At 38.8% G+C, this 13,825-nt stretch overlaps 3 protein-coding genes across 4 annotated transcripts in view; 2 read left to right on the top strand and 1 right to left on the bottom strand.

Moving 5' to 3' along the window:
* LOC134746200 (essential MCU regulator, mitochondrial) overlaps nucleotides 1-5,871 on the top strand; it is a 158,494-nt gene extending 152,623 nt beyond the window's left edge. Inside the window, exon 2 of the mRNA XM_063680525.1 lies at nucleotides 5,859-5,871. The gene's annotated coding sequence lies outside the window, so the exon portion shown is untranslated. The remainder of the gene's footprint in view (nucleotides 1-5,858) is intronic.
* Nucleotides 1-13,825, top strand: part of LOC134746188 (inositol hexakisphosphate kinase 1) — a 356,169-nt gene that overhangs the window by 109,548 nt on the left and 232,796 nt on the right. The gene's annotated exons all lie outside the window — the stretch shown is intronic.
* Nucleotides 366-12,783, bottom strand: LOC134746187 (uncharacterized). 2 transcript variants are annotated; one of them, XM_063680510.1, is made up of 14 exons: nucleotides 12,742-12,783; nucleotides 12,337-12,375; nucleotides 11,379-11,453; nucleotides 10,205-10,278; nucleotides 9,351-9,475; nucleotides 6,984-7,178; nucleotides 5,738-5,852; nucleotides 4,864-4,915; nucleotides 4,584-4,695; nucleotides 3,624-3,759; nucleotides 2,873-2,998; nucleotides 1,692-1,852; nucleotides 1,079-1,218; nucleotides 366-984 (listed from the first exon to the last, which is right to left on the bottom strand). In XM_063680510.1, exons 3-14 carry the CDS (start codon nucleotides 11,392-11,394, stop codon nucleotides 416-418), a joined length of 1,821 nt encoding a protein of 606 aa, XP_063536580.1. In that variant the 5' UTR covers nucleotides 11,395-11,453; nucleotides 12,337-12,375; nucleotides 12,742-12,783; the 3' UTR covers nucleotides 366-415. The 2 variants fall into 2 exon arrangements, with proteins under 2 accessions (XP_063536580.1, XP_063536578.1); XM_063680508.1 differs by lacking the exons at nucleotides 6,984-7,178; nucleotides 9,351-9,475; nucleotides 10,205-10,278; ... (1 more) ...; nucleotides 12,337-12,375; nucleotides 12,742-12,783 and adding an exon at nucleotides 6,831-6,979.

Raw genomic sequence — 13,825 nt, 5'->3', positions numbered from 1 at the left:
CCCCCTCTCTTTGAGGGGGGGGGGAGGCACGGTACGATCTCGTGGCTTCCGGGCCAAATCAGCTTTGTTTGACCTAAGGAACAACTAAAGTGCATACTGCTCCATACATTTCGTGTCGTTACTTGCTGCTCTACTATTAAGTATTAGGAAATTGAGACATGTATCTATAGTTTGTCAAGGGACTGTCTCATTTCGGGCGTAGACGGAGAGAGTCATACTGTCTTTGAGTGTAGTTTTTTTTGTTCTTATTTACTGACAAGATTTGCTAGACCAACTACAAAAAAAGACCAAATCAATCTTAAATGTTATTTATATTTAAAAAAATTACATACACTAGTATATACAAACTAGCTATACCTATTAAGATTAGGAATATTTTGTCAGATCAGTCTGAATCGCCGTCGCTCGCCATAAGCTATACTACCTTACCACGATAGTCTTTTTTTGGTGTTTCAGCGTAATCAGCAGCCAATACTTCCCTATCACCGTCATTTTCATCATTATTTAATTTTGTCAGACTAAATGTTTCATTATGATTAATTTTATAAGATTCTCCTTTTTCTGAACCATCTTTTGGGGGTAGTTCTAATTCTACGCTTTCTTTTCTAACAAATGCATACTCTGGTTTCTTGCTAGCATCGTCGTTAGGATACGCCTGTTCAGTAGTGCTATCGTCCTCAGTATATTGTGGCTCTTCAGTTAGTTCATCATTATCATCATTCTCTGGCGGTTCAGTTTGCTGCTCGTCTTCGGTATAATCTGGCTGTTCAGTAGGTTCATCGTTATTATCTGAAGTTGGTTCATCAACATTATTATTATCTGAGGGATCGGTAGGACTATTATCATCATCGTTATTATCTGGCGTTTCTGTATCCGCATCATCAGGTTCCATTGGCGTAGTTATATCGTAGTCTCCATAATTTTCAGTCTGTGTAGTAAATCTTTCTCTACCCTCTTCATAGTCTTTGACAGGAAGTTGCGGATCTATAAGATATTTAATGATTAAATAATATGTTGACTTGGTACCTAAGTACGGTACTCATCAAAAATAAACTTTTAATATTGAAACAATGCTCACCACACTTTGTCAAAGCACTCAAAGAACGTATGTGGTGTATCAGCGTGCTGCTCATAATTGAAATGATGTGATGTTCTAAAAGGTGTTTGAAGTTGGCGATTATTCTACTGGCGGGTCCTTCAACCGTCAGCGATTCTGGTCTGGAAAGGGGGGTATACGTTACTGATCAGCAAAATATTTTTTTTATTTTTATTGTAAATTTAACAATAATTACAACATTAAAAGTACCTTAATCTAATTTTTCGCCAATCTGTGAAACAGTTTGTTGGCGGTGCGCTGTAAAATAATCTTAAACTAAACAGGTACACTAAACATTAAGTATTCAGTTAAGTAGGTATAGCATTAGGAACATACTTATAAGCAGGTATCTTAAATCTATCATGCGAGACAGTATCAACTGTCCATGCGTAGATCCTATCTCGTTGAGATAATATAAAAGGCTAAAACCAATTTAATTTTTTTTTAAGAAATCTTAAAAATTATTTAGCTTGTAAAGTAATCTGAGATTTTTGAATGAGCACTCGTCAACTTAGTTTGACATTCTGATTCCAGTATTCTATACAGCGACGAAGCACGACGGGTAACGAAGTACGTGTACTCTAAAATAACTTACTTTCCATGTCTCAAGAAGGTGATAAGCAGGTCCGGGACAGAAGGCTTATATCCAACAATCTGGAGAGCCATGTGTGCGCTAATGTCTTCGGAGTTGAGCACGAACACCCCGGACACCGGCGGCATGCCGGTCTTCACGTACGTGTCGTATCTGTACTCCGTCTGAAAGTGAAACAGTTAGATCTCGAAACTAAGGGTCGTTTCCACCAAAACCATCCACCATCCACTATCCATCAATAAAAAAAAAAACCAGCTCTATGGCTTAGATGTAGTGAGCATCCTTTTTGACATCCCGGTTTTTTATATAGGTACTGTGTTGTAATGTTCATTTTGTAACGTTAAATCAATGTATATTGCTCCATTAATTCTATTATAAATAGTCTGTCATCGTGAAAATGTTCATTATGTTTTATTGTTGGTATCAGAAATTTCATAGACCATTGCTGATTGCCGTTGGTCAGTCCGTTAATTGTAGTTGGTGCAATTGGTTCTTATTAGAAAGGAGAATTAAATGGGCGGGGAATTAATGGAGTTGGTACTGCGACAAAAAATCCAATTTTAAATTGCTCGTGCCCCCCGATGACGGTTTATACAATTAATGCACTGACAAATTTAAATTGCCTCTGCCCCTGCGTTTAGTAAGAGCTTAGTAGATTGTCAACCAAGGGATGAGTATGTAGTATGAGCCGAGCTAGTTGCCAACAGTCCGAGGCTGAAATGATGCTTTTCACCCGAGTTAAACACTCTACTTTTCATTTCGAATACGAGGAAAGTAAAATACACGTTTTTCTTAAAAACATGACTTTTTTATAGCATTTCTTGACTTTCAATTACCATTTAGGTAAAAGTATCGCTATTTATGGAATGGGGAGTTAAATATCAGGATGGAAATTATATAACAAATCCATTTAAAACACCAAATTCGTTCAATTGTTTATTATAAAAAAAAAGAATCGTAGGTTAGGTAGGAAAGTAAAATGCTCTAGTGCAGAAACGTGTCACTTTCTGCACACTTTTTAGAACAACAATGACCCTCTTTCAGAGCATGAGAAATGAAAAAGTCATTGCTGGTCCGTGTATTAATGGTATTTTAGACATATCTACAAGGTAAAAGTGGCGCTAGCGCAGTGGGGTTTTGACAGCCCTAATCGTATAAAGTATTCTACTACTTAGTCAAGGTACCTTTAGTCCGCTGAAACCGATGTCGGTGTCGATGTGGCGCACTTCGCCGACATTTTTGCCGGTGGTGACGGAGCGCCGGTACATAGTGTCCAGACCGCGAACGGAACCATCGTACAGCCTTATTTGCTAAAGGAAAAAAAATAACTAAATGATCGAATAATATACTGATACGTGGCAGTCATCTGCCGCGGACGGCGTGTCAAACAGAGGGCCTACCGCGAACACAGAAGTTCACAAAATGCGGGCATCTTCTCTTTTACTCTAATTACGGTGTTATTGACTGACAGACAGATGCCCGCAATTTGTGCACTTCGGTGTTAGCAGTAGGCCCTCAGGCACCCGCAGCGGGTAGCGTATCAATCGCCTGCCATGACGTCATAGCACGCTGTCTCTCGATGCTGGCGTTTTCAACAGACCGTAGCCTTATCAAACCAATTTTCGATCCTATATCCTATTGTAGGAACCTACATCCGATAAGGAACGGACAATGTAAAAACGCTCTAAGGCCGCGTCCCACGACAGATACTAGATAGTTGTGCGTCGTAGTCTGTATATTTTAATGGAGGTGTTCACATAAAGGGCGGTACGATTATACTGTCGTAACGGCATAGTGTAAACGTGGCCTAAGGAACAGTATGGGAGTTAGTAACGGATAAAATGAAGTACCCTTCTCGACTTGTTATACAAAAAACCTATAAACCTAAAACCTCTCCCAGCACACTATATTAAAATAATAAGTTGCTTATCGTACCATCCCATTGGCAGTGTTCAGCGTAAAGTCTGGCATCATGAGGCTTGGTCCCTTCTCTCGCATACGTCCATTCAGCACGCCCATAACTTGGTCCGCGAATTGATTTAGTAGGATCGTCCTTTCGTTTTCATATTCCCTAGTAACAAAACATTAGTGTCATACCCTTACCCTTACTACTTACCCTTACTTACTGCTTGCCCTTAGAGCTGGTCAAAGACGCCTAGTCTTACTAAGATGGCATATAGTCGAGAAATTCGGACGGGCACCGCGGTGGCGGGGTGGCCTAGGGGTTCATGGCGTTAGCCGCGATAGCTAAAGACGCCGGTTCGAATCCGGCCTTCACCACTGGAGGGCTTCGTCACTTATTCTTTAATATATGACATCTATTACAGTTTTTAATAATTTATATATAGTAGTGTGACTACTTAAAAAAACACAAATCAAAATATTTAATAAAATAATTTGATTTGTTCCCAAACTTGTTCATCAGTGTCATATTTATACAATTTATATACCTATACCTATGCCAAGCCCTAATTCAAATAAATTAATAAATAAAACCACAACAGCGTCGAAACCAGAAGATGGTTTCTAGCCTTGTACCCACCTACTAAAGAATTTGTAGGAACTTATGTTCGAAGAAAATATTATTAAATATTTAACAGTTGCTTTTCGTCGATGGAGTCTCTCTTGGTTAAGACTTAAGACCCTCTTCAAAATTGTGCTGAACTTTAAAATGTTCATGGATGTGAAAAGTCGAAGAGGTAACCAGCAATAAATAGGTAAGTAGACCCCTTAAAACCCAAAAAGTCGTTGTCGTTTTACATCGATTCAGCAAAGTATGCACTCCTACAAGTTTCGTTGGTCCACGTGGGTTGAACTAAGAGCGATATCGGAGCAGACAAAGTGAAAACGCTCTAACTCAAGTGGGGTAAGGACTGAAAAATTAGGGTAACCTACTGTATTTGCTTGTTTTTCTTGACCTCCTCAACTCCATAAAGCATGAGAAAGTCGTTAAAGTAGTCCTTCAGCCAGTGGTCGAGGTCGATCTGCATTCTGTTCAGGTAATCCTCTAGAAGCAATTATGGACATAAATTTCATTACTGTTTTCCAAAATGGCACCGTATTATAGAGCTAGACTATGAAATTATGACGTTTAAATAACACTTGCACAGTCTGGGCTATCAAAATCGCTGCCAACTGGGCTTGGTCTAGCTCTATTTGACTTCGGAAAACATACCTAAGCTATTAGGATCCAACGGAACGCTCTTCCCTTCATTGTCTGCTGAATACTGAAAACAAATATAATAAAACAGCATTTACCGTTTTATAATATGATTTTATGTAAAAACTGAAATGAATGTCATATGTATACTAAGAAAAAGTGACCAAGGCCTCCAGTGCCCCAGGCTGGAATCGAACCAGCATCCTCTGCTATCGCAGCAGGTGCCTGAACCATTCGGTCATCGGGGTCACGGCGGCATAGTTCGAATTTTTTCAAGTATATGCCGAAGGCTTATGGCGCCCCCCGGCCATCCCTAAGGTAGAACTTCGATCTTCTAACTAAATCAACTGATCCCGAGTGATTCCGAGCTAGCAATTAGCTAGCTAGGTGATTTTATGTAGTTTGACAGCTGAAGTAGATGGTCATTATGACCCTCCGAAATGTATGAAACAGCATTATATCGCGTTTAGGTTGCCTTTACAGGAAAAAAATGTTAGGTCCCACCTATGTACATTGTACATATTGATTACTATTTATCAGTGGATTCAATGGGCCGTTTTGTTTTATTTTTTGTAGCTTTTTTCTTGTTAGATTTCAATAAAATTTAGGGGATAAATAGTTCCTTAGCATAATTAAGTAGTTCAATATACTCGTAACTCGTAAGCATAATTTTTACCGTATCATCGAAAAAACTAATTTTAGGACATATTTAGATTTAATATTTATTCCTCCTGGAAAAAATACGAAACGTGAAACAAAACAACATACAATTGGTCCTAATGTGCTTTCACGATTTTTTAATTTATGCGTCGATTTTTTTATATATTTGGTACAAATAATGGCTGCATACTGTTAAGTATGAAAGTTCCTACCTAAGTTGTAAACTTACACGCATAAGTATCTGCATAGGCGGTATCTCCGATAAAATGTGCTCAATGTGAAGCCTGCCATCGAGGAGTCGGTACCGTCCCTCCACCTTGTATTTCACATCTTTCAGTAAGAACCTGCAGGCGTGATATATTTATATGATAAATAATCAAATGTGTGCTGCATTATTACAATTATTTATTATAACTTTTATTTTTCCTTATATAACAAGTGATGTAACTATCGCTGCTTCGTTTTAACTCAAAGCATTTAGGTACTGACGTGACGTCACAACTGTCACAATTATGATTTAAGGCCGCTTCCCCACTTGGCAGCGCGGTATCGGTGCAGTGCAGAACACACGCAGTATTTTCTTACTGATTGGCGCGCCCACGACTCCGCCAAACTAGTTAATAATCTGTGGACTCCGCGCCAATCAGGAAGAAATACTGCGTGTGTTCTGCACTGCACCGATACCGCGCCGCCAAGTGGGGAAGCGGCCTAAAGGTACAGATGTAGTGCATAATCCTTTACCATCGTATTTTCACGGAAACGTACGAACGTGTCATGCTATTTCAGTCAGTCTCAGTACAAAAAGTACTGAGGTTGACTGAATTAGCGTTACAAATACGACCGTTACCGAAAAAATAGGATGGTAAAGGATTATACACTACATCTGTACGTAAAGCCCCCTCTACACACGTGCGCGAATTGCGGCGCAAAGCCGCTAACGCGAGTGTGGAGTCTAGTTCGCTAATAAGCGAAATCGACTCGTTTAACCCATTCGACGCCGTGTCAAACACAAACGCCACGGCACCGAAGTGTCGAAACTAAAATTGAACTTTATGCATATGCAGGTCTATGTTGCTCTGCATGTGGTCTATGACCGATTAATCGGTCTTTGGCGTTGAACCTACGGTGCGTATATATCGGTCATTGGCGTCCAAAAGGTTAAATTTGGGTTAGGTATATCGAAAATACACACTGCACAGAGCTTATATTTTTTACCTGTAGTACAATGAGTCCTCTTTAAACGCAGCAGCAGGTGTAAATCGTTGAGGGACTGACGCATCATCAGTGTCAGATATTCCAGGATATTGATGTAGTCTACTTACTCAACTTCTCCTTTATTCGGCCTGTAGTATAATTGCGATGGGTCCTCCTTAAAAGTGATCGCGCGCTCATATTCTCCGAGCAGGTGTAAATCGTTGAGGGACTGACGCATCACCAGTGTCAGATATTTCAGGATATTGATGTAGTCTACTTACTCAACTTCTCCTTTATTTGGCCTGTAGTATAATTGCGATGAGTCCTCCTTAGATGTGATCGCGCGCTCATATTCTCCGAGCAGGTGTAAATCGTTGAGGGACAGACGCATCGTCAACATAAGTTGTTCCACGTCGTTGTGAATGAAGTTCACAGTGAACCGCGTGTTGTTCCGGAGCTTCAGGCGGTAGAAGAAACTAAAAAATACCGTTGAAATTGAGATATAGAAAACGGATATTAAGGGACCCTTTGAAGTACACAATAGGTCAAAAGCGAAGCTAGTCCAAGCCTCCCTGTACTCAAATAGTAATAAAAAAAAACTGCAAAATTGTCTAAAAAATTATTAGGCAAACGTTCTGTTGTTTCTGACCTACATTGCGTAAATGAACTCTTAAGAGACTTATAATCTGGAATGTTTAATAATAGCTATTTTTGTTAAAATAAAGTTCACAACCTAAGTACTTACTTAATTATTTTTTTTAGTACGGCAATTTAGTTTACGCAAATGGGTTCCTCAGAGCCTGGTCGGAATCAGGCAGCCGAGGAATTTAAATGACGAGCATAAAAGGGCAGCCATCACAATCACATTCCGCTGTCGAATGACCTATTACTGCAATTACTTACTTAGAGATCGTCCAAAAGTTGAGCAAGGATAAACGTTCTAGGTACTTATAGCTTTTTACAAGCTTTTATTTAACTTGCCCTGTTAGTTACTTGTTATTAGTGTGGGTCCAACTCTGGAAGCTAAAGACCCACTTCCCGATTTCCGATTTAGCTGAAATTTAGCATACTTACATAGGTATGTAAATCGGATGACAATGCAATATTATGATGATATGGAGCTGATCTGATGATGGAGACAGGAGAGGCCATGAGAACTCTGTGATAAACAACTCAAACTAATTGTGCTTGTGGTTGTTAGAATTGTATCGACGAGTATTAGTTGGCTATCGAAAGAAACGTATAGTCAGCGATAAATGCTTGTACAAAAAAAATAAAACTTTTTTGCCAACAACTTATTTATTCTCCTTATGGTAGGTAATGATAGGTGAACTGAGGTCTACTTGATTTAAATATACAAGGCACAGCCGTCGGCGCCAGGGGCTTAACTTTTGTTCATGTAATCGGAAGTGGTATTCAAGTTTTACAATTTGTTAGATTTCTGATATAGTATATATATATACCTTGGACTAATATCTAAAACTCTGCAGCGATTTTGATAGCACAGACTGTGCCAGTATTATTTTGAACGTCAAAATCCTATGAAATTATGACTTATAGGTACATGACACTTGCACAGCCTAGTGTGCTATCAAATTCGCTGCAGTCTTGGTCTAAACTCTATCAGTATCAAATTCCCATTATCAAGGCTTGCGAGATTTGATATTTTGAAAACTAGCTGTAGTTTTACTTCTAAATGGCAGAAAACAATAAATACCTAAATAATAAAAAAATATACCGTAAGTCCTCAGATACGTGGACAGCGTTGTCTCGCTCAAACAAGTTGAATATTTTAAGGGAGCATTTTCCCGCGCATGCTTAAGTAAACATGACTTGAAATAATGTTGCCTTTATCTTCCAGAACTGCAGAAAGTAACCTTATTTTGACATTTAAACTCGATGACCCTTCTATAATAAATTATGTTTTCAGAGGAAGGCGACCCTCGCTCGAGTATTAATGATCACGTAGATATTTTTTCCATTTCTTTCACAGTAACATTTGTGAGTGAATTTCTATAAAGATATTATCTGGCTCGAGGCCATTTCCTTCTCGGGGTAAAAAGTTCTACTTATTCATAAAATCGTGATATTGTATCAAATTCTTAACGCTATCGTATTTTTTTCTTTCGATTCGTGGGTTTGAAGAGCTACTTCTGGTGCCCTTTTGGCTCTCCGAATAAAATTACGCCGATTTTCGTTTCGCAGACAATGCATGATTCGCAGTTGAGTCCTTTAGCAGAGTAACTTTGTGCAGAATTTCATTAAGCAACAACTGGTTAAAGAATTTAGGTAGTGACCGCGATAGCGTTTCGCATACAGGGTGTTTTTCAACCCTTAGCTGTATTTTGCAAGGTGAATATATACCTACATAGGTCATACAGTAACTTTTACCATGGGACCAACCCTGAAATCACGAAAAAAATTGGCCAGAGACATTAGGAGAGCCAATTTTTTTACGATTTTGGGGTTGGTTCCATACTTTCATAGTAATTAAGAGTTACCCAGTATGACCTTTAATATATTCTAGGCAGTGAACAGAGATGTATAGCGGCGTGTTGTGAAGCTTGTCACCTGTTGCTGAAATGCTGACCAGGACCACTCTATCAAGAGTGAAACGGCAAAGAAGATATTTGAGGAGTATATCTTACAGCATAGAGTCGGGCATCCTCATCATGCAGTAGCTGCCGAGGTTGAGGCCGGCGGGGATCACGTTGGGGTTCCCCTCAAACACCTGGAGAGCTCGCTCCGCTATGCCTCTTCTTTGCGCCAGTGACTAAACCATCATAATGTGCGTTAAAAAACTGACTTGTTCATAATCATAACTGAGGTCGACTAAATGATTATGATTATTATGGAGTTTGTCTTTCCCATCACGGAACAATGATGTTCCGGACCTTTGGGAGGCGTGCGCGGAGCTGAAGCCAACACGTAGAGTCCCTTTTGACACTTTAGTGAAATGTACGGGGTACACCGAGCGGATGGCGCGCACGCAGAGGCAGCACCCGCCAGGGTATAAGGACTATTGAGAGTTGACAGGATCTAAATGAACTAGGTTTTTGGGTGAAAGCGATGGACTAAATACTGAGCTATGGGATAAAAAACCGGACGCCTGCCTAATAAAACGGTATGCAATTTTATTTCCGGCAGACGGTGACTCGCCCTCACAAGATGGGCCCCCACAAAAAGCGACATCTAGAATGGCTCACGGGCATTATTAGTTTATCATTAATGAATGTTAAAGTATATAACTTGAAGTTTCAATAAGTAAAATGAAATTGATCATTCTGGCTTTAGAGCAGTATCAGTAGACCTTAACCTTTCAGCCATAAGGACCCACATGAATTTTTTTTACAAGAACTATAAATTGGTTGGTTGTAAGAGTGGAGTCATCTATCTGCATCGAGCCAAATCTTATACATATGATAAATTGCTCGTTAGTATGAAGACACGTACGCAAAACTGAAAGCATGTGTACGCGTTAAAAATGGACAGTAAGTCTTACCTCCAGCATTCTCTCATTGAATCGTTGCGAGTCTACAGCCTTTGCGTATGCTTCCCTGACGTCCTTGTACTTTTCTGTCAACGATGAATAGAAAAAGGTTGTAAGAAAAGTACAGAAATGACGCAAAAAATGTTTTTGATAATAACTTCTTTATTTTTGGCTATGACGACTTTGTGCGTAGTGCGGTGGGGAATAGAACAGTGATCATTGTGCTGGACGTAGCAATAATGTCAACTTCCGACATACTTCCGAGGGTTCTAATTTTAATGCTGTTTGACATCTGTCAACTGTCAAATGACTAATGTATCCGTAGTCGTCGGTCTGAAGTTATTTTCGCGCGCACTGCTAATGCACTGCTAACTATTTGTTGCAGCACCAAATGGCGAGTCGGGCAATAAAAAATCAGGTGTCTAACTTTTATGCGTACTGGCACTACTGTTGCGAGTTGCGAGTCCAGCTCCACAAGGCCGTGCAAGTGCGAAAGACATAGCATGATTCCGATGATTTATTAAGACCAGATATAGGGCCTATCGCGAAACACGAAAAACGAAATTTCGTTATCTACCTCTCTCTCGCTCGAATATGCAAGAGTGATAGATAGATAGTTAACGAAGTTTCGATTTTCGTGCTTACTTTCTTTCTGACTCGCCGTTTAGTTATGCCACAAAATAAGTAATAGTATTATCATACAGAACAGCCACGCGCCGCCCCGCCCCGACTCGAATTACCTCGCCCCGCGACTGCAGATTGACGGCCGTTTGCCGGCCGCTCAGTACTATATTTAAGCAAATTTACTCACACAATGACGCATGCCGCGTGTACAGACGTGCCGTTCACACATAGAAACGCGAGTGATTTTTGATGTATAGCGTGTCCGCCCTGTGGTTATGCGGCAAGTATAATAGGGTACACGAGGTAGGAACTATGCTACGCTACGAAGAACACTGCCCGTAGCCCGTAGCAAATTCCGTTTGTAGCAGAAAAATAATTTGAGGGCCCACCGTGAACCACAATTGACGTGTTGCCTCTCTGTCGCACTTGTAAATTCGTACGTAAGTGTGACAGGGAGGCAACATTCGCGGTAAGCCCTCTGTGCCCACAAGCGTAGCATGTATATGTGCCTTCAAATAAATAATTATAGAAATGTAATTATAGAAAAGAGAACGTTGCTTACTCTCCAGTTGACTCATCTTCGCAAAATAACTTTGTTCTTTTAATGATATCCAACATCCATTGGGATTTTCTAGATCTGCAATTAAAAAAAGGTTAATTTTGTACATAGTTCTTTGAATTGTATCTTGGAACTTCTGTACGAAATGATTACCTGACGCTTGATAATTACCTGACGCTTTCAGTATATGGCAGTCTCTTTCGGAAAACTAGTGGTCGTGCTAATTGGCATTAGTACGACGGCTACCATGAGTTGACACTTGACGTTTACGCTAGCGCTGCGTGAACTCGATCGCAGTCCATCTCGCTATTTTTGTATTGGTGCGATCAAGCGAGAGGGGATGCGATCGAGTTGACCCAGTCGCTAGCGTAAATGTCAAATGTCAACTCATGGCCGTGTAGGTTGCCAAAGCGGACCCAGAGACTTAGGATTGAACCGGAAAAGTGTTAAAATTGGTAGCGTAGCCCAGAACTGGCGTTTAGCTTTTATTATCCACGAGGTTTCTAAACATCTAATAAACCGTAAAATGTGAGGTGTAATAATTTTGATTATTTCATTACCTTCTAGCTTATGCTTCTGTCCATTTGTACGAGTAGAAAATAAACTGAATTAACAACCAAAGATTCTACAAACCGCTAACATTAACATAACATTGCTAGGGAGATTATTTAGGCATTTTTAAAAACTTAATATAATAGAATACATAGAATTTCATTAAATAATCAAAATAATTATCGTTTGTAGTCAATGCGCCTGAGATAAGTGGCTCTTATGCACCTAAATAATATATAAAATAAATAAAGTTCGTTATACTTTCGGAAAAAATATAATAATTAACTTCAAACGTGGAAAATTTATCAGCGTATCAGTCTAATTTGTTTTTTCTAAATAATAAAATATAATACATTACCTATGTAGTAAGTCCCTCATACATGTAGGAAAAAAAAAATGTAATTATTACCGTCTACTTTGATTGAGTTTGGTTGGTCTTCTTTGGTATCTATGAAACAATAATAAAATTAATTAAATTAAGATACAGAACACGCGTATCTCCAATATTTCACAACCATTTTAGAAGTTTTTGTGCTTATCCTTAAATAAGTTTTTAGTAAAAATTTATTTTTTTGTACAGTCAGCTGCAGAGATAGTTGACCTCTGCATACAATCAGTCTATGCAGGAGGGTCCACTATCTCTGCAGCAACTGTACAAACTTATCGCTTATCGCTGACTGTACTTTTCTCTCCACAGGCAACTAATACTCATCGAGACAATTCCATAGAGGAAGGCGGGGAATTACGAACACCTAACTAAGGGAGTTTTGGAATAAATCAATAGATGGTAATATACAAAATGCTTGTATTTTACCGTCAGCTTCGTTTATTGGTTGATCTCCTTCGGGATCTAAACAATAATAGAAAATAGTTAAAGAAAGAGTGAGAAGAAAACGAACTTACTGGGCCTTAAGAGGGTAAAAATTGGGTTGAAAGTTTTTAACGATATATCTTTGAGGACGAAGTCGCGGGCGAAGGCTAGTCTAAATAACAGTACTTTATACAAAATTAAATGTATTTTACCGTCAACTTCGTTTTTTGGTTGATCTTTTGGGACCTAAACAATAATAGTACATTTCGATGCTAGTGCGGAAAGTATGTCATTACTCCATGAGTACCGAGATATCTTGCCACGAGCCGCAGGCGAGTGGCAAGACTCGGGACGAGTGAAGAATGACATTTCCGCACGTGTATCGAACGACACGTGTAAAATGTAAAATTTTATGAATAAATAATTGAATTGAATTGAATTGACGTTTTTTAATACAGTTGCGAAAAAATAAGAAAAACAACAAGTAAGGAATTCGAAACTTTTAAATTATAAATTCTGTGACATCATTGACATTGACATTATGAAGAGGTGTTTTTTGAGCTGGGTGTTATTATTATTGAACCCACTTCAATGAAAGTTTTTTTTAAATGCATGTTCTATAAGACAGAAACAATTGTAAATTTAAAACATTGTACTATTATTACCCAAATATCGTTAATTACGATTATTTGTGTATCGTACATTTATAAAAACAATATCGAATGTTGCCTTTGGAAACTTAAAGCAGAAAGAAAAAACGCCTCTTCTTTGACAGGCGTTCCGTTCCAGTCAGACAACTTATTAAGAACGGTTTTTCAATATTCAATATATTAAAAAATAAAAGTGTTATAATGATGATGAGGTAAGTAACTAAATTATAAAATATGTATATTTTTCGTATTCTTACATTAACAGTAGGTTTTTATGTTGATTACGTCGTTTAAAGGAAACTAATATTAACACTCATCAATAAGTAGTCATGAATTGGAACACGTATAAATTTAAAAAAATTGGAAAAGTAAAAAGCACTAGTTCGCGAAAACCAACTTTCCGCACGCTAAACAGCTACGTAAAGTAGCACTTTTTG

The sequence above is a fragment of the Cydia strobilella genome, chromosome 12 (genome assembly GCF_947568885.1).
Source record: "Cydia strobilella chromosome 12, ilCydStro3.1, whole genome shotgun sequence".
In the NCBI taxonomy this organism is placed as follows: Eukaryota; Metazoa; Arthropoda; class Insecta; order Lepidoptera; family Tortricidae; genus Cydia; species Cydia strobilella.
Note: the sequence above shows the minus strand (reverse complement) of the source record. Positions and strands in the feature narration are given on the sequence as shown.

Bases quoted from the DNA above. Each gene is read 5' to 3' on its own strand.
- LOC134746187 (XM_063680510.1), bottom strand. The intron at 5,853-6,983 runs GTAAGTAGACTA...TCACGCCTGCAG, and splicing joins CCAAATAAAGGAGAAGTTGA to GTTCTTACTGAAAGATGTGA. The intron at 3,760-4,583 runs GTAGGTTACCCT...TTTTGTTACTAG, and splicing joins AAGAAAAACAAGCAAATACA to GGAATATGAAAACGAAAGGA.